This window comes from Stegodyphus dumicola, chromosome 4 (assembly GCF_044657685.1).
Source record: "Stegodyphus dumicola isolate Sdum_Otavi_A_Nest chromosome 4, ASM4465768v1".
In the NCBI taxonomy this organism is placed as follows: domain Eukaryota; kingdom Metazoa; phylum Arthropoda; class Arachnida; order Araneae; family Eresidae; genus Stegodyphus; species Stegodyphus dumicola.
The window spans coordinates 16,204,999-16,232,259 of record NC_140771.1 but is presented as its reverse complement, the minus strand read 5'-3'; the positions used below and the strand labels follow the sequence as shown (position 1 = coordinate 16,232,259).

General features: G+C 33.7%; 1 protein-coding gene across 1 annotated transcript in view; it reads left to right on the top strand.

Annotated features, from left to right (window-relative positions):
• The window catches only part of LOC118182835 (metalloprotease TIKI1-like), a 1,041,016-nt gene that overhangs the window by 935,988 nt on the left and 77,767 nt on the right, over positions 1-27,261 (top strand). Inside the window, exon 5 of the mRNA XM_085814599.1 lies at positions 20,467-20,560. Within this exon, the coding sequence (XP_085670725.1) occupies positions 20,467-20,560 (94 nt within the window). The remainder of the gene's footprint in view (positions 1-20,466; positions 20,561-27,261) is intronic.

Sequence of the window (27,261 nt, the reverse complement as noted above, 5' to 3'; positions counted from 1 at the left end):
GGTGGGAAATCTGAGAACTGCTTTGCTGTGCTTATACTCTGCGAGAATGGAAAGAATAAAATTTCTGAGCAGATTCCAAAAGTGTTTGTATGCATGCGAGGAAATTCTAGGTCATTCTGAAATTTTGTAAAGGAGATAGTGAGGGTTTTCTTTCTCGAATTCTTTATTGAATCTTATAACAAAGAAACAAAACAAAGAAAAGTAACAAGGGAGTACTTGTACTATTATAATTTCTCAAAAATTAAAAAAAAATCGCCTTTTATAAAGAATTTGCTTCTTACAGACCTATTATAACATTCCTCATACTCTTTACTCATGTCATATCAACTTGGTATTACAAAGAATGCTTTATATGCTCAAAGATACGCTCTCATTTACGTCCTGGTGAGAGCTAACAAAAAGTGACACTACAGTTCAAATAAAACGGTAAGGGATTAATTAACATAAAACTTCATACTGTTCTACTGAGCTATTCCAAACAGATCAAGAAAATAAAGTATGGATAAATTATGGCGCAAATTCATTTAAGGCTTGTAAGAAGTTATAATACGGGAAGAGTTAAAGCAACAAGAATCAAGGCAATATTCATAAATTTGCAGGAAATTGTTTTAACTCCATTAGTAAGCTTTATTAGACGTGTTAATTTAACTCAAGAGAGAGTATATTGTCAGTCTCTAGCGTTAGATTTTTCATACTACCAAACTGGGCTTCATGGAAAAAAATTTAAGATATTCGAAATAGCCACCTTATGCTTTGAACTAATAACTGAAGAAACTGGCGTTATTCTTTTCGTTTTACTTCCTTGTACAAAGTAACAGAATTATGGTAATCACGAAAAATTCCGGGTATCATATTTCAACGAAAATATCCACTTTAACTGCTATCGAATGCACTTTAACGATGTTTTGGCGTGATATCTGTAAGTAAGGACAGAATAAAGGACTTTTTTTTCCAAACGAATTATAAAACTCATTTAAAATGGATTCAGAAAAGGTTTTTTTCGGGGCGTCTGTACGTGCGTACGGACGTATTTATATGTATCTCGCGTAACTTGAAAACGAGTAGCCTCAGAATGCTGAAATTTTGCATTATAGGACTGCAATAATATGTAGTTGTGCATCTCCCTTTTTGATAGTAATCGTCAGCAACAAAAGTATATAAATACATACATATACCCACTTTGTTACTCGGCTCCGTATATAAACTCCGTGAGCTCAGTTTTTTCATTCTTATATTTTGGTTAATTGCGCATTTTTTGCTTTAAAAGTGATTGAATTATGTTGTTCTTATCTTCCGTTTAAGGTTTTCATGACTTTAGGAAATCTGCAAGCAATATTTGTAGAATTATCAACAATTTAAAAGCTGTTTAAGTACGGTTAAGACTAATTTTTAAATAACATGGAGGACATATTTGTTTACATTTGAAACAGCAGAATAGAAGATTTGTTGCCAATCTAGAGAGATTAAGCTTCGCAACAACAAATATAACGCCTTCATTTATTATTGCGAATTAAATCATGCTTAATGCTTTCTGGAATTGTTCGAGGAAATAAGTGTTTAAGTTTTACTTCAAAATATTTAATATAGATATTTTGAGTTTTTATGCATTTTTGCCTTGTCGCGAAGTGAGAAATGAATAAATTGAATGAGAAATACTGAATCGTCTGTAAAAAACTGTTTCTTTTTTGTTGTTGTTGTTGTTGTTTGCTTAATTTCTTTTATACATCATTCTAGATTAATTATAGTATTTGAATAGAACATGTGGCAACGATTCGATAATTCTTCAAATGATATAAATGTTGTGCATTCTGAGTTGATATGAGCGAAATACAACGCTGTTCAGTGAACCTAGCGCCGGAGTGTCACTACGGTAAACAAATACAGTGAATTTTAAAACGTGCATTTATTCTATTGTGGTTTAGGCTCTATCGGCGAAGTAGATTTAATTCAATCCTATAAGTTTAAATGAAATGCAAGGAAAAATGCGTATAATTTAATATTTCGTACAAGGAACTCAAGTGGTGTACACATCAGAATTTTTCTCTATATTTTTCAAATTTTAACGAAGCTATTTTGAGGTTTTATGTATTTTTGCTTTGCCACGAACTGACAATAGAATTAACTGAATCAGAAATGATTCTCTAGTGAAATTCGAGAAACTATGTTTAAATGAAATGCAGCAAAAAGTGAGTATAATTTAATATTCCGTACAAGGAAGTCATGTGGTGTACATACAAGATTTTGTTATGTTAATATCAACTGTTGATGTATATTCTTTGGATATTACATGGCATTTTGGTTACAAAAAATATGATTTCTTTGTTAATTCGTTATAGAATTTAAAGATGAGAAGTCTTTATTTAACTAAATACGAAAAGAACGAATTAGGATTTTTAGACAGTTTAGTAGCGAATTTATACAGTAATAATGTTATCTGTAACACTCCATAGAATCAAATCATCAGAAATATATATTTTTTAAATTATACAGAAACATAAAATTGTAAGGTTCTTACAGAACACGCTTTCAGAAGAATAAGTTTTTAATTGCTCAAAAAAGTAAGAGAATGACGTTCACAATAAAAGTGATATCCAACAGTATTTAGTGATTTGCATGGTATTTGAATGTATTGCTGTTACCTAAAACGGAATTCAGTCTAAGCTTTTGAATGCTCTCATCAAGAGCTGCTATTTGATGGCTCATTTTGCTTCAAAAAATTTCTTTCGTATACTCTAAACACTTTTAAAAATTCAATGGAAAATGATTTGCTTGCGAGGATTAAATCTACTTATTATTTTTAAAAAATGTTTGTCACGTACTTCTTCAGTCCTTTGTTCTCAAACTCAACTGCGCGCGAGCCGAAGGTATGATCCGAAAGTTACTGACAGGCTGAATTCGTTTTTTACCCAAAATTAAAAAGATCTTCTTTTACCACAACTAAAATTTTTAATTAAATTTTGAATCTTATTTTATAAATATTTATCAAAACATACACAAATAGTAATAATAATGATGCAAAATAAAATACTTCCAATTTATTAACGCAAAGAAGAGCTATTAATTTCGTTTCGGTATTTTGCGTCGACTTACTATAAACGGCGAAACCCTTTTCAAATTGTTTGCACCAAATATTATCGCCCTGTGTTATATTTAAAGAAATTAAATAATGAAGAATCTGCATAAATGTATACATGATTCTCGCATTGTGATAAAATGACAGTACCTAGAGCCGTTAAATTTTGAATGACGTAATCTTCCACCGAATATGGGCGTCTGGAAGACCTAATTTGGAATTTGCTTTATTATCGATTTCATATTTTGTAACACTTTAACGAATTTTTGATTAGCAAACTCAAAGATTTCATAGCAATCAATGGCAACACTGTACGGAAAAAAAATTGCCTCCATAGTGCGATAGTGTGTATCGGAAATTCTAAAGATACGCTCATTTTAAAATTATTTCGTGATATTGCTTTTAAATTGAAATTTATGGTTTAAGTGCGAAGAACATGATATTTAACAAATAAAGGTAACACACAAAACGTTAATAATAAAAACTTTTTATGTGTTTTAGGTTGTATTAATAGTAAGGTTTATGTTTTGGGTTTTTTTAATAGTAAGGTGTATATTAATATCTATCCTATGTCCTCTGTGTCATCATGTTACTCGCTATAACCAAAAGCTTATGTAAATTGTTCGTCAAGACATACATTTTAAAACTAAGATGTAATCTTAATTAAGAGCTGATTAGAAATTGTTTGACGATTCTGCCATCTTACCCCTTCTAGCATTTCGCAGATATAATTATGGCTATATAATTAAGGTTTAAAGCAACTCGGCCAGTGATAAGAAGTTAGTCAGTTTTTCATCCCGACTCAGAGCACTCAAGGTAACGAAGCGGCCAACTCTTTAGATGAAGAAGCCATCGTCCTTCCATCGACTCAGAAATCCCACTCACCCCCACAGTCGCTGCCAAACACAATATCTTCTGCTCCTTTCATGTACATCTGGCAAGCTCGCTGGGCGGCTCAGACACCGGTCGACACACCATCTTTCCCGTAGTCTCCACCAAGACGCTCAAAACAGACTTATATCTGCAACAAGCTTTCACAAATTACGGAAGATTTCCCCGCTTACCTCAGCAGGTTCTGCCATTAACACGTTGAGCGCCACGTCAGCCATCTGTGGCTGACACCAGATTTTCCGTTTAGGTCGCGTCAGCCATCTGTGGCTGACACTACATTTTCCGTTTAGGCCGCGTGAGCCATCTGTGACTGACACTAAAATTTCCGTTTAGGCCGCGTCAGACATCTGTGGCTGACACTAGATTTTTTGTTTAGGACGAGTCAGCTCTCCTTGGCTGACACTAGATTTTCTGTTTAGGCTCCACTAAACGATCTGTGGCTGCACTAAACTTTCCATTTAGGTCGCGTCAGCCATTTGTGGCTGACATTATACCTTTTCGTTTAGGCCGCTGGCTAACAGCGTGTAACATGATATATAACTATAAAATTTACACTGTTTTATGAAAATACACAAAATTTATTTAAAATTTACTTAATTTTGATTCATGATTTGATTTTGATTCATTGGATTTCATTGAAACACGGTTCATTAAATAAAAACGGTTCTCCATTACAGCTATTACAAAATGTGACAACACTCTTTTAGTCTTTTTTCTGGTCATTACACTACCAGCTTCTATTGCATTTTTATCATAACATAGTTTACAATATTTTCGTACTTCAGAGGCTTTTCCCGGTTTTCTTTGGAGTTTATGTTGTCGTTTTCTAGGTATTCTTGCATTTTTGTTCAAAGGAATGTCTTCTTTTTCACAACTTGTAACTATCTTCTACAGAGATACGAATCACTGGCCCTACAATACCAGGACTTTTAAGCGGCACGCGTGGCTTGAACGAAATTGCCTAAGGTTCCAATCACATTATGTTTCGGCTACGCGGGACTTGACGTCGAAAGGGACAATTCTCAGAACCCGCACAATTCCAGAAAACACACGTAGCTAGGTTACCATTCTCACTTACTACAAAGACTTGAACGCCAAACAGTAATCGATTATCGCTCAAATCGGGATCACGTGATCCTTCAGAAGGAGAACTTTCGTCTGATTGGTTGTTTCTACTCAGGACCCGAGACATTTTCGTTGAGGTTTGAAAGAATCCCGCGTAGCCGAAACATTGCTTCCGTAGGTAGGCGGGACTTCGCTTCCTTTTTTCTAGGAATTCTCCCATTTAAACCAGTGCTACCAGAATCTCGTTTCTCAGAAAAGTCCCGTCTATCAGGGACTGTAGCCCGTCTAGTAGGGACATTAGGTTTTAATAATATATTAAAAGAACATACTGACCCTCTTCAAACATAACCGTGGCGCTCAACGCGTTAAAGCGTTAAATGCGCCTTCGGTGCCCCAGCTTCTTCAGCAGACGCCTCACATTACATCCACGACTGTCCACTAACTTCTCCCATCAGAGCCTCCCTTCCTACCTCCTTGGATCACATAGACTCAACAATCTTCCCCAGCATTACTACGAACAGCGGGGCGGGAGAACTATCATAGAATACGTCTATACTAAGAGAAACATAATCATAGCAGATAACCAGGTCTAGGCACTTGATGCATATTTTTTACGTTTAAAAAAAAAACTTTTAGTTCCGGCACACTGTAGAGTCATTAGAAAATTCCGGCACACTGTAGAGTCATTGTCTTTTTTTAAAAACAGTGTGCACTACAGTGTGCCCGAACTGAAATGTGGAAGAAAATAATTCGTCACCACCAGGATTTGGCGACTGGGTCCCTAATTCCCAGTCGTCCTTTAAAAGGGGGAGTATATAAGATATTTTCTACCTCCTTCCAGTATGTCTTCATGGCAACGGTAGCGTATTCGTCGCGTATTCGATAGGTACAGGATTGAATCCCGGCGAGGGCATTGCTCATTTTTCAAATCTCCTGTTTTTTTTTTTTTTTTTTTTTTTTTTTTTTTTTAAACCTACAGAGTCACCGATTACGTTTAATAATATATTAAAAGAACATATTGACTTTAATTAAACTATTTAGCAAAATATAGCAAAGTGAAAAGATTATTAGAAAACAATAGTTTACGTTTTCTTGCAAGTAAAAGCGTTGCAGAAATTAAATGATTTTATATTAAGAAAAAAGAAAGTAGAGTTTTAAAACTTCCACAACTAAAGTTAAATAAAGATGTTTCATCAATATCATTTGTTCGTGACTTAGAAGAACATCATTTTATAATTTCAAATTGAACTAATGTAATATTAAATTCCAGCAAATTAATTGAATTAAGTAATGGAAATTCAGATAATAGAATTCAGTTTGCAAAAGCGAATACTGAATAGTTTAATGCATATTCCAAGTAATGTAAATCAGTTAATCACAGCTTGTTGCAATTAAAGGATATTCATTTACTCAAATCTACGTTCTAGTTATTCGAATACCTAATCTCATTTAGTGAACATTCTATTCATCGGATACGTATGCTTAATGAACGTAATCCCTTATGATCGAATAGATGTTCTAGTTAATCTATATTCGAATAATTAAATGCAAAATTTTAATATTGGAGGTTTGAATAACAGAATGTAAATTTTGAACAATGCGCCTGAAAAGTCTTGTAAACCGAAATACTATACCGCATTCGTTTGAGAAAGAAGTTAGATCAGTGTGGATAAACGTTAGGACGCGAATTAAAAATGCAACTGCTGTTTTATATACAGTGTCTATAAGAATTTAAGAAAGAGTGCGTAACTTAATCTTTTGAATTCATGATCCCATTTTAAGAAAAGAATCAAACAAGGTAGACTGTCAGATTTCAAAAATTTTTGATAACGTGGTATCTTTTATAAAATTAAGCGAAATTTAACTTCCCCCCCCCCCCCGATTGCGTAATGGCAAACCGCACATTGAGTTCATCAATGTTAACGAATTCCGCTTACTGCCTCATGCCCAACGGTGTTCCGTTGGCGTGGGAGGAAATACTGGAGACTAAAGAAGGGCATAGGCAACCCTACAACAAGCCTATTAGTCATGTTGGTTTTACTGTTTTACAATTGGAATACTACGGAAATTTGTTTGTCCTTATTGCATGTGCTTCTGTTTGATTTCATTTTGCTTTATTTTGTCCATAAACATTACATTTAATATCGTTTATTTGGAAATAGGGTCAGTTTGAATGCCTAGCAGGCATCAGACCACATACTTGAGCTGTTTCATATGTATGGATTGATTATTAGAATAAAATCCACTCATTTGACTTTAATTCAGTAATTTAAATAGATTTATTCTTTAATTTGCTAAAGTAAATACGAATGGAACGTGTGGTAAATACTCAATTGTTTTTATTCTTCAGAAGTATAATTAATAAGCATTCAGCTAATATATCTTGTAATGATTTTCCTGCTTTGTAATCCTTTTCAAACCAAAATCTGCGTAGTTTACAATCGATAGTTACACTTTAAGTAATGAAGCAACTTACAATCTGACACGTTTTAAAACCTCGAAATGTTTACGCACAGATAAAACACATTATCAACCGTATACCGTATTTATCTTCTTTTAAAACTGAGTCACAGTTGTAATTGCGCCACCTTCTATCCTAGGCATGCGCAGTAAACTAAATTCGTTTAACATTGATCAACTCAATGTGCGGTTTGCCATTACGCTTCCCGAATCCCTTAGGGGAATGAGAAATTCCATCTCCATACGATCAGAATTACCAAGATATTGCTTATTAACGTTTTGGGAGATCGTGCGCATACAATAATGTTTTCGAATGCAAATTTCTAAGACACATTTTTTATGTTAGAAAAGGCTAAACATAGACAAGGGTGATTTTAGAATTCTCATCTGTAGAAACGTTAAAATTCAAGTGCGTTTTATCTAGTATATTTAAATTTTTATACAGCTTAGGAAAATGATATTTATATCTTTCTTTCGCTGTATGAAAGTAGCATAAATCATATAATTCTTTTACCAAATTTTGACTTTAAACCGAAACGATCGTTAGCTCAAAAGGGCTATTAGTCTCAAATGACATTTTGCGTCGAATCACTATAAAAAGGCCGTATCATTTTTCAAACTCTTTCATTTATCGTTCTGTATTATATTTAAAGAAATTAAATAATGAAGAATCTGTATGTATGTTTCTTGTATTGTAAAAGAATAATGATACCTAGAGCCGTTCAATTTTGAATAACATAGTTCTCCAACCGAACACGGACACCTAGAAGCCCTAATTTGGAATTTGTTTTATTGTCCATTTCATATTTTGTAAAGCGTTAACGAATGTTTCATTAAAAATTTCAACAATTTTAAAATCAGCAGTGGCAACACTGTACGGAATGAAAAAATTTGATCTCCAGCACGCGAGACTGTCTATCGGTAATTCTAAAGATGCGCTGTTTTCAAATATTTTCAGCCCAAAGTGGCGTTAACCCAAATGCTCTTGAAACATGTATGTATGTATAAAGAGAAAAACGCCACTTTGGGAGTAATACAAAATCTGAAAGCCTTTCAGTATTTTTTTATGTTATAAAAGTGGAATATTTTAAGAAAAGATGGTATTTTAAAACATGTTATTAAGAAAAGGCGCCCTTTAGCTGTATAGAAAGAATTAATAACTGGAATGTTCTTCACAGAAATCTCAAACAAAATTTTAATTATGTGTAATTTTTACTGCGAAATAACACTTAACCAACATAGTATTAATGTGGATGCCTACATTTTTTAATTCATTTCTGAAACAAAAAAAAAATTAATCGTTAAAGAGATAGATTTAGACTTGCGCATTCTATGAACTACCCTGCCTATGGCATAACATTTCTCTGCGCTTCAAAAAGAAAAACTTCATTAAAATGATAATGAATTCATAGCTTGTAATATACATCGATTATACCATAACAAATTATTTTATATTTGTAACTCAAAAAATGATGTAATTTACAATGCAAGGAAAAATTTTTGAAAGTTCAAAAGCAAAAGGATAGAACTACAAAGATACAACAATAAAAAAACTCTTCTAGCCAAAGTTATTTCATTGATGTCTTTTCCAATATTCTCGGAGTTTAAATTAGGAGAATACGTGAGCACAAAAAGAAATTTATCAGTAATGGGAAGAAAATAAGAAAGTATGTTCACTGCTCTAATGAAAGCCCGTCGAATGCTCCCGACTGCTGTGAAATTCTAGAGGTAAATTACAAGTGACGAAAAACAGTGAATGGAAAAGGAAAAAAGCACGTTAAGATAGTCTAAAATGAAGTATCTTTTATTTTGGTTACTGTGACGCTGTAAAGCTGAGAAGTTATTCAACATCAGTCTGATTCAAAACGAAATATTGACTTTAAAATGTATGTTTACGTTTCTTCTTAATCGAATCTTTCTTCTGTTATTATGAAACAAGAACAGTATTCGAAAGGCTCTTGGAATTGCACATCAAACAAACTGCCGACAAATGCATGTAATTGTTTTGTAAGGTTTATCCTAAGTTTTTAACAATTATCTTTAGTTAAAGCTAATTTCCTATCCGTCCTAATTTCAGTTTACAATTTCCCACCAGAATGTGTTTTTAGAATCGTTATTAATTCAAATGAGTAAGAGCGGTATTTAAGTCGAAGTTCTACTGACTTCGCTAGAGAGCCAGCGATTCTGACTAGCACGCGTTTGCCTTGTGGCTACACTTTCAGGCCCTTGATAGCTTCGCCAGGTTAGGTAATATTTAGGGGTCAACTGCATAGAATTTTGATAGCTTCGTCTACATCTTTTTAGTCAAGCATTAGTTAAGTTTTATTCCTTAGTACTGTTGAGTTCAAGCCCAGATGGAGGCTTTTCTGTAGGCTCTGAGAAATGAGCCGACTGTTAAATTCTTATTTTGAGAAATAAAGGGTTGTAGAGACCTTAGGTAATTTTTGGAAGCGAGAAAGATGAAAAATAGCAAACGCCTTCGCTGGGAATCGAACCACAGACCTCTGGAATTCTAGCCCAGCGCGCAGACCACCTCACCACGAAAGTTCGCTAGGAAAGCGAGAAAAGTACCTTATGGGTTGTAAGGATCTTAAGTTGTTGTACTAACGTTTATTTTATTTTAAAACTTTAGTATCCTCTCTATTTTCCACTTCCGTCGTAATTAAACGCGTTAACTTGTTTATGCAAATTGTACTTGCTAACGCCGAAGTATTTAAGTTGTGGCTTTTTGCCAAGAGTCAGAGAGGGAAAGTGAGCCGCCTTGTCACTGCATTCCGCACAAGTTTTCAGTCAGCTGTTGTCTGCCTTTAAGGCCAGAAGTTTAGTCCTCTCGTTATTTAAAACGTATTGTAATTTCGGCATTTGCGTACTACATACGTAATAATTTAAAAGACTTTAGGCCATTGTGTTAAACTAGTTCAAAGTTAGCTCTTAGTTTTAGTTAGTTAGTAGTTTTTATATTTTTACGTTCAGACCACAAGTGGTTGGTCTTTGTATCGCGAAGTGTGGGAGCGTCTGTATTATTGTGGAAAATAAATTGTAACTAAACCCTTCTCATCTTGTTATCTCTTCAACCTCCTTAAGACATAGTTTGTAGTCAAACTCCCTGTCCACTTAGGACACGCCATGTTTTCAAAACAAATTAAAAGGAATACAAGTCCTGATAGGGTAACTAACCCTTCTTGAGTTTACGTCTCTGAACTTGAACTAGCGATTATTCGCTTACCAGTTCACGAGGTTCCTACACACTTAGCTGTAGATAAAAATTGGAACCCCAAAGTTTTTAAAAATTACTTTTCATGGCAGATGATATAGGGTATTGTTAAACAACCAAATCAAAAGCTTGTAAAATAGTTCAGTGATGAATGGACAGAAATTGCACAAAATGTTTAGAAATTTAGCTTATTTCAGGAAAAACATGAACGTATCAACGAATATCCTGGAAGTAGCCTCTTGTTCATGCTAGAAACATTGAAATGTTTGAAATGGTTTTGGTAGCTTGGAGCGTAGTAACCCCAAAAGATTTCAGAATAATTAGAAAGTGTTGAAAATGTGGAAGCCATATTCAACCACACGAACAGATTTGCCATACCTGACGTCAACAGCAAAGAAATTTTTAAAGAGTCTTTAATTTTTAAGAAATTGCATAACGATAGCCAGGGCCTGGTTAATCAGTAAACAGAGTTCTTTGAGGATACCAATACTTGCTTTCCTTGTTTTTATGAACAAACAAAAGCAGAATCTTGGAAAAGTTACAGTTTTGAGGCTGTATAAAGCTGGGGTTTGAAGCCCAGATTTAGTAGGACTACGCAGTAATCAAACCCAGACCATGGTCTTCGTATCTCTGCAGCCTGGCTTCTCTTCCGTAAGGCCATCTTAAGCAGAGTCTTCGGGTATGAAAAGACACTTTTCCCTGCCTCTAGTGTGAACTTGAGAACTTGATTTTCGATTAGTTTTAATGCAGCTTGGATGTTGCATCAAAGATGAGATGTTAGATTAGATTATAGAATTTGGTGATAATCAGATAAATTCGTTTAAACTAGATTGAGTATTTTTGAATATAGAATTATCACTCAATCACTACTTGTAGAATTTTAGATGCTGCCAGTCTTAAATAGAATGATCGTAGAACTTCGGAGATACTTAGCCCCATTTTGTCTATTCATCATCAAACAAACAGTATTCTTTGTTTCAAGCCATAATATCCATAGGCTATTTATCAACGAAATAAGAGAAATCTATACTACACATTATGCCCAAAACCCTATCGCATCACGCCCATACATGTTTACTAGAGACATGATCGCTTCCAACACAGAGTAGAATGTATACTTAGTCGATATGATACTAAGCAAATTCCAGGAAATTCTCGTTTTTGTGCATTTGTTTATTTTGTATCTGTGTTAAAATGAAAATCTCAACAGTCTGTGTCAAAAGTATAAATTTTAGCAATTGTATAATTCCTAAGATTCTGTAGCACCATAATTAGGGCCTGATTAGCTCAGTCTAAAGCACAATATTCTTCAAATTCCTTCAATACCCACATTTTTACTTTCATCGGGAATGTATGGGAATATAGGATCATGTAGAAATCTTAAAATCCTAGTGCTATAGATATGCATCTACTTCAATCACTACATGCAAAAGGATTCTAAAACCCCTTTTGCCAGTAACTGTATACGAAGCTAAAGAAAACAAATATTCAATTAATTTAAATTTAATACTTTTCAAAAACACTTGTCGATAAATATTTGCAAATCTCATTGAAATATCAGTGTTTATATGCTCGTATGTAATTTAACGCAGTAATCTGACTCCTCTTAGCTGTGACAAATACAATTTAATTTACTTTAATCATAGCAAAATATGAAACTAGCAATACTGCAAAACTAATTAATAGCGTATTGTAAAACCTAATGGCGTTAACAATAACTGTTCGAAACAAATACGAACTTAAGTGCCGCCCGCAAAATCTGCCGATATTTTTTTTAATTCATTTTCACAAATGAAAGCAATAAACGAAATGTATCCTAAAAGATAATCCGTTTCGTATCTCTTTTCTTTGGGAGATAAAATACAAATTTTACTTTAATTTAGTAAAATCCACGAGGTTTCACTTATTGTGCATGTCCAAGAAGTTGTTTTGAATTTGTTGTTTTTATTTTCTCAAATTCTAGTAACAGAGCTGTATAAAAAGGATTATTGATATATACGAAAGTATATTATATGCATCTACTCAAAGATTCTTTCTCGGAGAATTTTCAAGTAAAAATCAACTTGCATTTATATATCACGCGTTGGAAAACAAATGATAAAAGTCCAGTGCGGACTCTTCCTGACTAAGAGAAAGAAAGAAGTTTTTGCATTTTTCTCAACGTAAGTTAAAATTATTCATGTAGAAATGTTGTCATGTTTGTTCTTAATACAATGAAAGCATATCAAGTAGGATGAAGCCATAAGGAAATGATCGTAAACCCAAAACACTCTGAAGAGAATAATATTTCAATGGATAGACGAGAAGCAGCATTGCAGTTTAAACTTTAAAATCGAACAAAATTCTAACTTAGATTGATTTAAAGAAACCGAGAAGAGGACGCATTACATGAGATTTTCATTATGCTTACTGAAAACGAGAGATTATTATCTACCACTGACATTATTTAAAATATCCTATAAAATTTTATGGTGTTTAGTATTCTTGTTATAAGGTTTTTTCTAAAACTAATTACAAATTACGAAGTAAAAGGTGATGGACAATAAATAATTCGTCACTACCAGGATTTGTCGATTGGGTCCGCTCATCCCCAGTCGCCTTTTAAAAGGGGGGAATATATAAGGTATTTTGTCCCACTTTCCAGTATGTCTTTGTAGTGTAATAGTAGCACACTCGACGCGTATTCGAGTGGTCCCGATTCGAGTGTTGGCGAGGACATTGCTCATTTTTCTTATCTCTAGCTTTCAAATAACAATGATATAATTTATTGGCGCCCGAACTAAATAGTGGAGGAAGATAATTTGTCACCTAAGGATTTGGCGACTAAATCCTCTAATCCCCAGTCGCCCTTTAAAAGATCTTTTCCTGTCTTCTAGAAGGCCTTCATTGTGTAACATTACCTCACTAGGCGCGTTTTCGAAAGGTCCAGGTTCGAACCCCGGCAAGTCCCGGCATTGCTCATTTTTCACGTCTCCTGCTTAAGATGACTCTATACTATCTTTTTAATTAAGCACAAACCCCCTAACGGCAACGTAATCTCAAAGACTGTATCTCATAATAACTGTCCTCCAAAAGGACTAGCTATAATGCGAGCTAACAATTTATATTGTACTTGTGCCTGCATCCACTGGTACTATACCATTGTGTCACTGGTAAAGTGTTCACATACTCCACAAGAGAAGAAGTCTATCGTCACAGGGGTGCCTACAACTCTCAAACACCACCTTAAACAGGTAACAGAATCTACACCAGGTAGAACGTACCAATTTCACATGTGTACCGAACAGCTGACCAGTGCATCAAATGCAATAATTCATCAAAGTACATGTTAAAGTACCGCACCCATGGACCGCTAAAATCTGAACATTGAACATGGACCAAATGGAACACTGCCTATCTAATTACCGCAGTACAACATTCAATACATAACTCAAATGTAACACCCTAGGTATTATACAGCATATGCTATGCCAAAACCAACAAGCTCTATAATGAACATAACCTCTTGCATTCTAAATAATCTGTAATAGCATGATAATGCTATGTCGTATGAACATAACCTCTTGCATTGTAAATAATCTGTAATAGTATGATAATGCTATGTCGTATGAACATAACTTTTTGCATTGTAAATAATCTGTAATATTATGATAATGCTATGTCGTATGAACATAACTTTTTGCATTGTAAATAATCTGTAATAGTATGATAATGCTATGTCCTATGTGTTGAAGTATGTTGTAACAGTATGTTGCGCTATGTCCTATACGTTGTTAGTGCTATGTCCTATGTTTACTGTAATCAGGTCCCCTGTGGAAATGCTGTGCCAAAACCAACAAGGTCTATAATGAACATAACTTCTTGCACTGTAAATAATCTGTAACCATATGTTAATGCTATGTCCTTTGTGTCGAAGTATTTTGTAACAGTATGATGTTCTATGTCTTATTTGTTGCTAGTACTATGTCATAATCAGGTCCCCTGTGGAAGGAGCGGTACGCCAGAGCGGTAGCGCATGGGGGCTATACCATTTTTGTCAATGGCAATGGCGAGGTGCCCCCTGTACTTGTTCCTGTCCTGTCTTTTTAATTAGGTTTAGTGAATGAATTCATATTCTTCGCAGGATTGTAGAAATTAATTTAATTAGAATACTGCTCTTTTTTAGTTCTGAATAATTTAAGTTATTTTACTTCATAGTTTCTTAAAGGATGTAACAAAACGAAAGAAGCTTGTTTATTTACTGAGCCAAACGTAGTACCCCCCTCTATTTCTTTCGCTCCATTAATAATGCAGCGTGTATATTACAGAATATGTTAACAAATATTTTGCACAGCATTAACGCTCTAAAACAATGGCAGGTTTAAATGTATAGGGGAAAAGTATTTTGGATTTCAAAAAAAATTTAGAATTCGAAATATGAATATTTTTCAAGCTTCATTTGAGTATTCTAGCAATATGAAAAACTGAATTCTAGATTACTCATTCAGAAAATTTCCTACAGCATTTCCTTTGTGAAAGAATTCATTTTAAAAATGTTTCTCCGAGATGAGATATGCAAAACTTCTACTTCAAGACAACTACTACACCATCTCCCTTGATGGCTGAATATCCAAATATTCATGGGAAAGCTGATACTATGTGTTGTAACAGAAAAAAAAACAAGCCTTTATAAAAAAATGAAATGTTTTCTGCTTCATCTTTACCTTAGTTTTTATTTTAAGATAGCTTATCGGTTAACCTGTTTGATTATCCAAGTGGAAACATTGCCTGGGGTAGTAAAGCTCTTAGGAAATTTAATACCTTTTCTTTGGCGTAATCTTTGCATTTAAGTGAATTTGCATTGCACTTAAAGAATAAAAAATTAGATGCTAGGTTTGAAATTTCATGCAAAGATGACTAGGCTTCAAAGGCAAAATTCTATGATAGCATCAACACTTAAACATTTCTTTGTTTCCACTTAATATGTACTTCAAATTTTGATATATATCTGTATTTAAACTAATAACTGCAACAAACAGCACATATCGCTCATTCTATTTGTAGCAAAGATTTAAATTCACATCCAATCAAATTCTTTAAATCCCTTTAAAAAGCAAAACATTTTTTATTAAGGATTTGAAAACGAGCAAAGGAAGCACTTCGAAATAAAACATATCTATCACCGGCACGGAAGACTGTTACCATTCAGCAAAACGAAAGATATTTATCTCTTCATTTTAATCAACAAATTCAACTATTTAAAAGCAATGTGTTGGTACTACTTTAAATAAAATACTCAGCGTCTTGTCTGTCAGTGAAGCATCAAATATTTAAAGCTCAAATTTAATCTGTCTGTTATTTATTCACAAACCACACGATTTAAAAGCATTAAATGCAGTTCTTACGAATATTTTTCTACTTTTTAATCTGACTGATTTATATAAAAATGCATTTAAATCAGGAGGTGTCTAATTATAAATATTTAATACCTTTATGGAATTACACTAACTTGATTCATTGAAATCATTATATATTTTTTGCTCATTTTGATATTTATTTTATACGGCTGGCCGCTAGGATGTTTTTATTTCCTTGTACGAAGTAAAAAGGAAATTGCAATCGCGAAAAGTTTCAGACAGCATATTTCAACGAAAATATCCATTTTGACCGCTATCGAATGCAATTTAACGGTGTTTTTGCATGATATCTGTACGTAAGGACAGAATAAAAGACTCTTTTCCTCCAAAAAAATTATAAAACTCTTTAAAATGAATTCTGAAAAGAATTTTTCGTGGCGTCTTTACGAACGTATGTACGTATGTACGTATCTCGCATAACTCAAAAACGAGTAGCCCCAGAACGTTAAAATTTTGTATATAGGACTGCTGTAACATGTAGATGTGCACCTCGTATTTTGGTTGCAATCGGTCGCACCAAACGTATATAAATATATTTATATATATATCCACTCTGTTGCTCGGCTTAGTGATCTCAGTCTCTTTACTCGTATATGTTTGTAAATTTTTTGCTTTAAAAATGATTGAATTATGATGTTTTTATCTTCCGGTTAAGGTTTGTATGCCTTTAGTAAATCTATATGCAATAGTTTTAGAATTATCAACAATTTTAAAGTTGTTTAAGTGCCGCTAAGCCTTTTTTTTTTTTATGGCGGCCATTGATTATTTACATTTGAAAGAGCAGACTAGTGGATTTGTTGCCAATCTATAGAAGCTTAGCTTCGCAACAACAAAGATAACGCCTTCATTTATTATTGCCAATTAAATCATGCTTAATCCTTTCTGGAATTTTTTCGAAGAAATAAGTGTTTAAGATTTACTTCGTAATTTTTAATATAGATATTTTGAGGTTTTATGTATTTTTGCCTTCTCGGGAAGTGAGAACTGAATTAATTGAATGAGAAATACTCAATCGTCTGTGAAAAACTGCTTCTTTTTCGTTTGTTTGCTTAATTTCTTTTATACATAATTCTAGCTTTATTATAGTATTTGAATAGAACATGTGGCAACGATTAGTTAATTCTATTCTTTAAATGACATGATTTTGTGCAGTATGAGTTATAATATGAGCGAAATATAATGCTGTTAAGTGAATCTAGCGCCAGAGTGTCGCTATGGTAAACAAATACTAGAGTGAATTTTAAAGAAATGCATTTATTCTATTGTGGTTTATGCGCTATCGGCGAAGTAGATTTAATTCAATCAGATAAGTTTAAATGAAATGCAAGAAAAACTGCGTATAATTTAATATTCCGTACAAGGAAGTTATGTGGTGTACACATCAGATTTTTTAATTGTTATCAAAGATGTCTTATGCTCCAGGGAAGCAAGAGGAAGCTCATTATTACAAAATAATCTTTCTCGATTTAAATTTTTATCAAATCATAAATTCGCTTTGATCTCCATATTATGTTGCTAAATGTGTAGTTGTCCTTAATTGGAAACGCGTTGTGTTTAGTTGGTAGCAGCAGCATCTTGGCTACCATCGCTAGTGTCTTGTTGCTACTTACTTTCCGTGTCTTTCGAGCTGTGGCTTTGAAATGTCTCCATAACTGCTTAGAACATTTTCTGTTGCGTTTGTGCATTCGCACGATAGTTTAAATTTGCTGATACGTTGGGAATTAGCCAATTCTTCTGTTAAATTGTAAAAGATAAAGTACACTTAAACTATTCGTGAAACCTCATAGCAATTTACTTTACAACATGAGTGGAATGCAACCCCCAGAATATGATACCCTTCTTTTCTTGTCACTAGCCATTCAAAACAACTTTTTGATCAACGTTTCTCCTTTAAAGATATTAAACTTAATGTTTAAGCTTTGTTCAGTATTCGAATGCTACCCTTTGGTATAATAGCTAACCTTCGTTAATCCCTATATCAGTAAAGACATTAGAATTCTTTCAGGGATTTACACCTTTAAGGAAGTTTTTCTGAAATTATAATCAAGAGCTAAACACTAAAGTGCAGTTTTCGGCATTATTATATTTATTAAGAGTCTCCAGCAAATTCATAATTATTATTAATATTATTAAAAATTATCAGTAGAATAACTTATCATTGATTTAAAGGTTATGGACTTCAAAAAATAAGATTAAGTATTTATTTGGAACATTGACTTCCTTTACTTCATAAAAGTAAAATAATTATTTAATAAAAGAGAATTGTTTATGTTCGTGATGAAACGCAAAAGTGTGCAGAAATCTCTATGCGTTAATGCCTTAATGCCAGAATACCCTTAATGCTGAAAACATTAATAACACTGATAATATCGTTAATTATGAAAACGATAATAATTCTCAGACTCAGAAGCCTCTGAGCAAAACGCATATTCCCTATTATAATAAACTGAATGTTGATTTATGTGCACCAAACATTCAATTTATTAATTCAATATATTGAATGGTGATTAATGTGCATCAGACAAAGAAGAACTGCCAATGGGTAGATTCCCTTGAGCAGTTATCCAATTTAACTGACGCAAAATTTCTTGGCCACTTACTGGGCGAATTCATCTAAATTTTTCCAAACATTGCAGAAGACCATTGTAATAAATTTTTTCTATTCAAAGCAAACTGAGCATTACATCATCCATCCTAAATTCAAACAACCATTTATAGTGCTCTTAAGAAAACTCCCTATCCACGACAGTTGTGGCAAAATTAAACTAGCTATTCGAAATAGAGAATATTTCGTATACGAGGTGAATCAAGGAGAAAAGAGCAGCAACTCCAGATCCTACCAACGCACAACGTAGAGAAAATCTACGACTTGAAAGATCTACTTTTCTCCATCGAAGCTGAGAAATTTGTCTCAAAAATCAAGTACCTCAGTGCCACAACTGCCAGTTTTGACACCACTCGTCTGAAAACTGCTTCTTGAGCCATGGATGTGAGAAGTGTTCGCTAGGACACAGAACCTAAGATTGCCCTCAAGAAGGCAAAACTGATGTACCCACCTGTTGTAACTGCAGAGAAAAAGAACATCCTGCTTCATACCATGGGTGTTCGAAATTTCTCAGGAGCAGAACCAACAACAGAAGCATGATACAACCTGGACTTCGCTCCTCCCAGGCCTTGTCAGGAAAATCCTCTAATCTCTCTAAACCCAATGATTCCAATAATGCATAGGATTCTCCGTCAGCCGTTGCTGAAACCAGTAACTTACTAGCTGCTGTAAATTTATTACATTCAAAGAACCTAAAAGCTTCTAAAGCATTAATAACCCGAATAGTGTACCTCTTGTCTACGTTAAGTGAGTTCCAATCCTTTTTTCTTCCAATGGTACATTGCGAACAATTACAAATGTAACCCAGTCCATTAATCTATACAAGGCCGGATGTGGTGGTCTCTTTATTATGTAGGCACCTAATAGGTGGGCCCCCATCGCCTTTCCTATGAAGGGACGGACAGTTACCACCATGCCTTCTCCGGGATTCGAAACCAGACCCTTCTGCATCGCAGTCAGCTTCCCTGACCACTATACCGACTGGGCGGCGAGTTCCAATCATTATTTGCCAAACACGAATTGAATACCATTATTTCTGTTTTTAATAAGTATATTCTGCACTGAAAATTTGTTCTACCACCATCTACAAATCCCATATTCTGCTGCAAATGATGGCAGAAATAAATGACAATACCACTGCTGAATTATGTCCTTAATTTAATAAAGAAATATTTAACCAAGTTTGTTCTTTGTGTTAACTTCTAATAATTCTTTCCCCTTTTCGGCCTTCTCTGTATCAAAATTATTTCTTAATTTTTCTCCCTCTTTCCCAAACAAAGATTGCTTTACTCTGGTGCCTTACCCCTTATACCAACCGCCAATCACTAAACTTTGCAGGCCAGCTTTGATTTCCTGCCTTTGTCGTCACTTGTCTACACCTATACCTGCTGCAGCTCTATCCTTCTTCATTTGAGCTTCGACCTTTCCATATGCTGTACGCCTGTGTTCAATACCTATCTCCAGCTATTGCTTATCGTTTCTACAAAATGAAATTTATGCTCATACTCAATGCTGTGTTAAAATTATAGACTTTTCTACTGTGTTATACTGGGGCAGAGCTTCGGCACAGGAACCGGAGCCTCGTGGCCTTTTCAGTTTCTGATATTGTTTCTGAATGTAAAAGAGAGTAATAATTTTTGCAAAAAAAAAAAAAAATTCGTTTCTTATGCTATTTTTTTCTTTTCGAAATTTTCCATAATGAATCTAAAACTTTCATAATAATATAAAAATGAAATTAATTTCGAAATTTCATTTATTTTAGGGCATTTCCTTGGTAACAACACAGTTTTGGATTTCGTACAAGCTCATGGATATGAAATTGAGCATCTGTCAGTTAGCGCTAAAATTCCAAAAAGGTAAGAGCCATGAATTTGTTTTCTTCCTCAAATATTTTTAGGTTTCGGATTGTTCACCGGTGTTTACTTTATCGTAAATCTCCTTCTATTTTCCATACACATGAATTCCAGGTGCATAGCAGAGGTGATGCCCTGGCCGCTCGGGCGTCTTCTGCCTTTTCCCACGTCACCAATTTAAATCCCGAAACAGAGCATTTTTAATGGGTAAATACAAAAATATTTTAGCTAAATAGTTTTTAATTTTAATATATATTGACTTCTCTTTTGTTATAAATTCCATTAGCAAGGAATTAATATAAAGTTTAAGAGATTTTTCCGTTAGTGGTCAAAAGCGAAATGTCCTGAAACAAGCAGGTAAAAAACATCCTTCATTTCTGGGAAATCTTCATGGGTAAAAGAAGAGAGCCTACTCAGTAGCCTGGTACTTAAGTTCAAAAACAAAATATCCATGTTTTAACTCATAGAACCTCCCGAGTGCAGTACTTTTCTAAAAGGTGGAAATTTAGTCTGATGATTTGCCATTTGATAAAGCTCGCTTGTCAAGTGGAGCATAAATTTCAGTTAATTATATTTCGTTGCATTGAATCGTGTTCTGATTTTAAATATACTAGTAAATATGCCAAAAACATAAATAGTTGCCTATCATTTAAGTAAACATCAAAAGCTTTATTTTTATTACAGTAATTTTTATTTTCGTCTAGGAAATTATATATGTTTTTTCAATTTTTATTTTAATATTTCAATAAGTTGTATTCTCTCATGTTTTTCGCGAACATAACTAACGAGAGACTATAAGAATATGTGAGGAATTTTCCTCAGGTCCTTAGGTGCGACAGTCCAAAGAAGGGTGTAAAGAACCTTTTATGAACTCGGTGGCTTTGTAAATGCGGTCAAGAGCAAGAGACTGACGTTAATTACGGAAGGAGAAAGTAAAAGGCTGTGTCAGGGATCATAAGGGGAGATATATTTTAAAAGAAAAGTGTTTTTAGGTCTCATTCAGTATCAGTATATCAGGAATATATATCGCGCGCTGGAGATAAAAATGTTTTTTTTTTTCGTACAGTGTTGCCATTGCTCGCTTTGAAATCACTGCGTTTGTTAATCAAAAATTCGTTGAAGTGTTATAAAATATGAAATTGATAATAAAACAAATTTTAAATTCAAATTAGGGCTTTTACACGCCGAAATTCTATGGAAGATTACGTTATTCAAATTTTGATGGCTCTAGGTACCGTCATTTTATCATAAGCGAGAAACATACATACATTCATGCAGACTCTTCATTATTTAATTTCTTTAAATATAATACAGGGCGATAATATTTGGTGGCAACAATTTGAAAAGGGATTGACCGTTTATAGTTTTCAACGCAAAATGCCAAAATAAAATTAATCCTTCTGGACAAATTGCCCCTTTGGACTAATAATGTGTTCTAAGAGCGATGGGCTGATGCCTAGCAGTAAGGGTTTGGAATCAAGAATATATTTCGCAGAACCATTATATTATTTGCAAGTATTTCATTAACTGATATCGTTAAATATTTAAATTTCATGTAAACTAGAAAAGGGATATAAAAATTAGGAAATATTTTATTTTTAAATAAACATTCAATTTATGTGTAGATAGCTGCAAATATATCACTCAGTTGTTGTAGCAGAGCTGTAATTTTATTGGGGGGGAGTAGGAAATTCCACTGGTTAAGTAATGGAAAATCGAGAAATTTTTGCGATTGAGGAGCAAAACGCTTTATTCTGGTAGGAAGGGGGGTTTATACCAGAAACGAAGCACAACACACAATAACACAGATAACTAGCATGTAACTAAATAAAATATTATAATTTTTTTAATTCCAAATTTACATTTATTAATCAATTCAAGAAATGCATACAAAAGCATTGAAGTCAAGATTACTGTTTAACTTGACGGTATTTTTAGACATTATCCTGTACATAAAACGGATTTTCTTCGTTAAGAAGTTCGTTTTTAAAAAGGTACCATTTTTCATCGAAATCGTCGGCACTGATACGAAATGAAGGGCGATTTATACTATACCTCAAGTTCCTGGCCTGTAAGACGCGCAGTGATTTATCAGGTTAAAACTGGGAAAAATACTTACACAGAAAAGGATTAAGTACCTATTTTAATGATAACACTTTATACAACGAAAACAGAACTGTTGCATTAAAAAATTAGCAAATACATCAACGTTTCTTAGAATCCCAGAAATTCGTCATCACTGTTGCTAAAATCATAGTTATTTTCACTTAGGTTGTCACTGTAACTAGATTTGCCACTGTCCTAAAACACAATGTCATCCTTATTTCCAACTAGTGCACTGCTAATTCCCCACTTTTTAAAAGATTTATTGTAGGATAAAATTGGATAATAGGATAAATGTATTTTTCAGCATTAACTTCATTCTGAAGAATTTTCTGCAGTCTAGTTTGCGTTATTTTAATAATAAATCTCAAATTAAAAACAATTTAATGTTTATATGTCATTAGAAAATTAACCAAAAAGCAGCGACCACAATGTAATTGAAAAACAGTCCTTAGACTAGACGTGAAAAGGTTGAAGGCCATTTGGGTTAAGACTATTTTCCCAGATACTCAGCTATTTCGCATACATGGAACATAGCATTCGAAATGAAAAATTCAATATTTATTACAAATTCATTGATGTAGCAAATATCTGTCTTTCTACTCCTACTTTTAAAAAAAAAGATGTTATTTGCCTTACAGTTTATAGTTCAATAATACATTTTCATTGTACAAAATTGCATTCATTCGAAGAATTCAATTTGTATTTTCCTCTGTATAAAACTGAATGTAGAGAAGTTAGATGTTTAAACGACCCCCACATTTTCTCAAGACCACGAGCAAGATTATCCCCTCCTTTTCAGCACCCTCCGTGAAAAAAGGGGTTCTAAATTTACGACCTGACCGCATATAGGGTGATTTCATTAACTCAATATAATCATAGATGGCACCGAGTCGTGCTTACGAAAGCCAACACTTTTGGCTTGACTCGGAAAAGTAACGATGAACTTAAAATTAAGTGTACTAAGTTTACCCTAACGGCTCGCAGGATAATTTAAAACGCAGGATAGCTCTAACTCATAAACGTTGGCGTAAACATACCTAATGGCTAGAAGACTTTGACAACATTTTCTAACCATAGATTCGGCCGTTCATTAAGTTCAATCAAGGAAAACCAACCGCTACAACGAGCGCTGATTACCGAAATTTGTTTTTATGCGCACGAAGGTATAGAACCTCAACTCCGACCCACTTCAGCCCTTGGACGAAAGAGGTCTGTACGCGAGGCGATCAGCATATACGTGCCTCTCCAAATCACGTCATAGAAGGAAGCATTTAAGGTGGGCACGTCAATATGCCCATTGGACAGCTGATCAATGAAGGGGTGTTCTCTTTACGTATGTGTTCAGGTTTACTCTCCCAAGTGGCAGTAGACGTTATTTGATTTGGAGAGAACCTGGAAGCCATTATCATCCATCAAACATCCGTGAAAACGATGCATACGAAAGAGGAGTGTCTGTGTTTGGGGTGGTGTCCTTTTGGCTCGACGCACAGACCTCCATGTCTTTGAACGTGAAAGCATGCATGCTCAGGCCTATAGAGATGACATCCTTAATGCTTATTTGCGAGCTTTTGCCGGGATAATAGGTAAACATTTCCTGCTACAGACCGACAACGCTAGACTGCACTGGACTGTCATCGTGGTGGATGATTATCTTCAACAGCAAACAATTCAGCGCATGGAGTAAGCAGCTCGGTCACCACAACTGAATCCTGTAGAGCGTGTTTGGGATGCTTTACGAAGACATACAAAAGCTACTCTTAATCCTCCTCTTCAACCCTTGCCACACTTGTAACTACTTTTCAAGAGCAATGGCTCTCAGTCTATCAGTTCCTACGAAACTGATAGACTGCATAATTGACAACATTGCTCATCGCTGTATGTGTAGCATTACTTCTAGGTAAGATCATACTCCATATTGCAGAAAACTTTCCTGTACCAAATTAGCATATTTGATTTGTTTAATTTTTACATATCCTAATTTAATAATAATTCCCTGGTAATTTATTTTCATGTTATTTTATACCTTAGTATGTGTTGCATACTGCAGGTCACTTTCACTAACCACATGTAACTTTTTGAGTAATGGTCATTTTTGTGATTTTTCCTCAATTAATGATAACTGGTGTATAAAGAATGATTGAAAATTCTGGAAACATCCATCTATTTCGTAAATCATTGCAGTCGTCAAAGCTAAATATTGATTATGGGTGATGGTTGTAAAGCTCTATTTGTTCGAATAATATGAGTATTACGGCATCTGACCTGAAATGGTCACTAAAGCCTTGCCCGACATTTTTAAAATATAAAAGGTACATTCACTAAAATTAATTTAACACAAAATTTTCTCAAAAGCAATGGGACAACTAATAATTTATCAAACGCATATATTTCCATTTAATAGCCTGCAATTTCTAAATTTTATGTTATCAAGGATACCACTGATATCGTCCTTTTGAGTGATGAATGAAGCTCACGCATAATTACTGATCAGTTTAGTAACCTTCACTTCAACGCAGCTAATATTACTTTCAATGCTGTTAATAAGTTATTAAAAAGTCCATTAAAAATAAATGCCAGCGTGGTAGATACCACAGTATATATTCGAACAACAACCATTAAAATTGTGGTTATTTTCACTGGATTCTTCAGTGCAATATGGATCAGGTATCCTGGAAAGCTGGTATCAATCAAAGTTCGATTTTATGAATGTAGGATAAAAATAAATGCCATTTATATAATCAAAATACTTGCTCAAAGATATTATTAAGAGCATTATATATATTTAAAATTAAGCGAAAAAGTAACCTCAGTTTATAAGGTATTTCTACTACCTTCCTAGCTTGCCTTCGTGGTGTGGTGGTCTGCGCACTGGCCCGGTATTCCAGAAGTCCGCGGTTCGATTCCCGGCTAAGGCTTTGTTAATTTTTCATCTTTCCTGCATCCAAAAAATACCTAATGTCTCTGCAAGTTTATCAGAAATTTTGAATAAAAATATGTTGATTCTTAGGACGATCAGATACATATCGCAAAGGAGCAAAAAAAAAATTGCAAAATGAAAGAAGAATCGAAAACAACGAGCTGAACAAAACGAGCGAGAACTAAGTGTCATTTGCTGCAAAAAAAAAGTCCTCGCGTCTCTCATTTTGAGAATTTTTTTTTTGCTCCTGAAGAAGATGGGCTTGTATCTGATACTTCTAAAAATCGACGTAGAAAGCGCAAACTACAGATTACGTTTTTGCTTCATTTTAAATTTTACGTTAGAGGGCTTTTCTTCCATTTGACTACCAACGTTCTTTTAAAATAATTCACCTTATTATACTTGTAAATAGTATATTTTTATAACAGGGAAATTAAAGCATCAGATTGATTTTGGGCCTCGTATGGGATTTTTGATCACTGATGTGATCACACTGAAGAGGAAAACGCAATTCTTAAAGAACAGTTTTAGTTTCGAATTTACGTAAAATAATTTGTGTATCCAAACGTACTAAAATGTCAGGAGCAAATTAGGTAAACATTACGGTAGCCAGGTAGGTAATTAAATTTAAAAATTTTTTAAGGTATTTGTTGTGAAAAAAGAGGCGAATTTAGAAATTATTCTCAAAGCATTTTCGAAAATATTTTTTAATGAATAAATAAAATGACATTGTAATAATTTAATTTTAGTTCTTTCAGTTAAAGAAAAGCCGTCTTTCTTTAATAAACTGATGTGACCAATTTCATTCCATTCTTTCAATTAAAAAAGTAAATATTTTTCTGGACTTCTCTTAATGGTAATTAATTTTCTCCGAAATAAATACTGGAGTTCTCAAATCAATAAACACTAAATATTTTTATTTCATTTTACTTCATATACGAACGACGAAATTCAGTACAAGATACAAAAGAAGTTGGGAAAAAAAAAAAAAAAGGCTTCTTCTTTCCTAATTACAAATAGTCTACCTCCCCCTGCCAGCTATTTCAACACATCAACCACAGCAGAACATCTTTCCAATATATTGTAAAATCAAAAAACACAAAACAAACTGAAAGTTTTCTACGCTTATTACGTTTAACTCACATATTGGAAATAAGTCGTGCTTTCTGAATGCTGATAAGAACAATAAATGAAAAATAAAAAAGATTTTATTAAATTACAGACTGGAAAACAAAAAGAGTTTACTTTTTTCGACGGCTTCAGAATTGTCTTAAATAAACAAACGAAAAGGAAGAAAATTCTGCAAATATGAGAGAGAATATTTTAATTCAACTTCTATGCGCTTGAAATATTAAAAAAAATTGCCAATCTAAAATTTATTGGTTGATCGTAAAGCATTTGAAATTGAAGTTCATATTCCACATGAAATAAAACACGTTTACGATGTCTCATGTTGGAAAATACAATCATGAACCTTGGAATTTTCTTTTTAAGCAACTGTTTTCCATTCCATAAAAGACTGTGGTTAGAATATTCATATCTTAAATCAATTTAAAATTACACTCCTTCAGCTTCTATTTAATCTTATTAAAAGGCAAAGAATGTTATAGTCATAACATTTTGCGATCTATATTTAATTCATAAAATAAGTATCGTTTGCCATACTAACCTCTTACAAAGC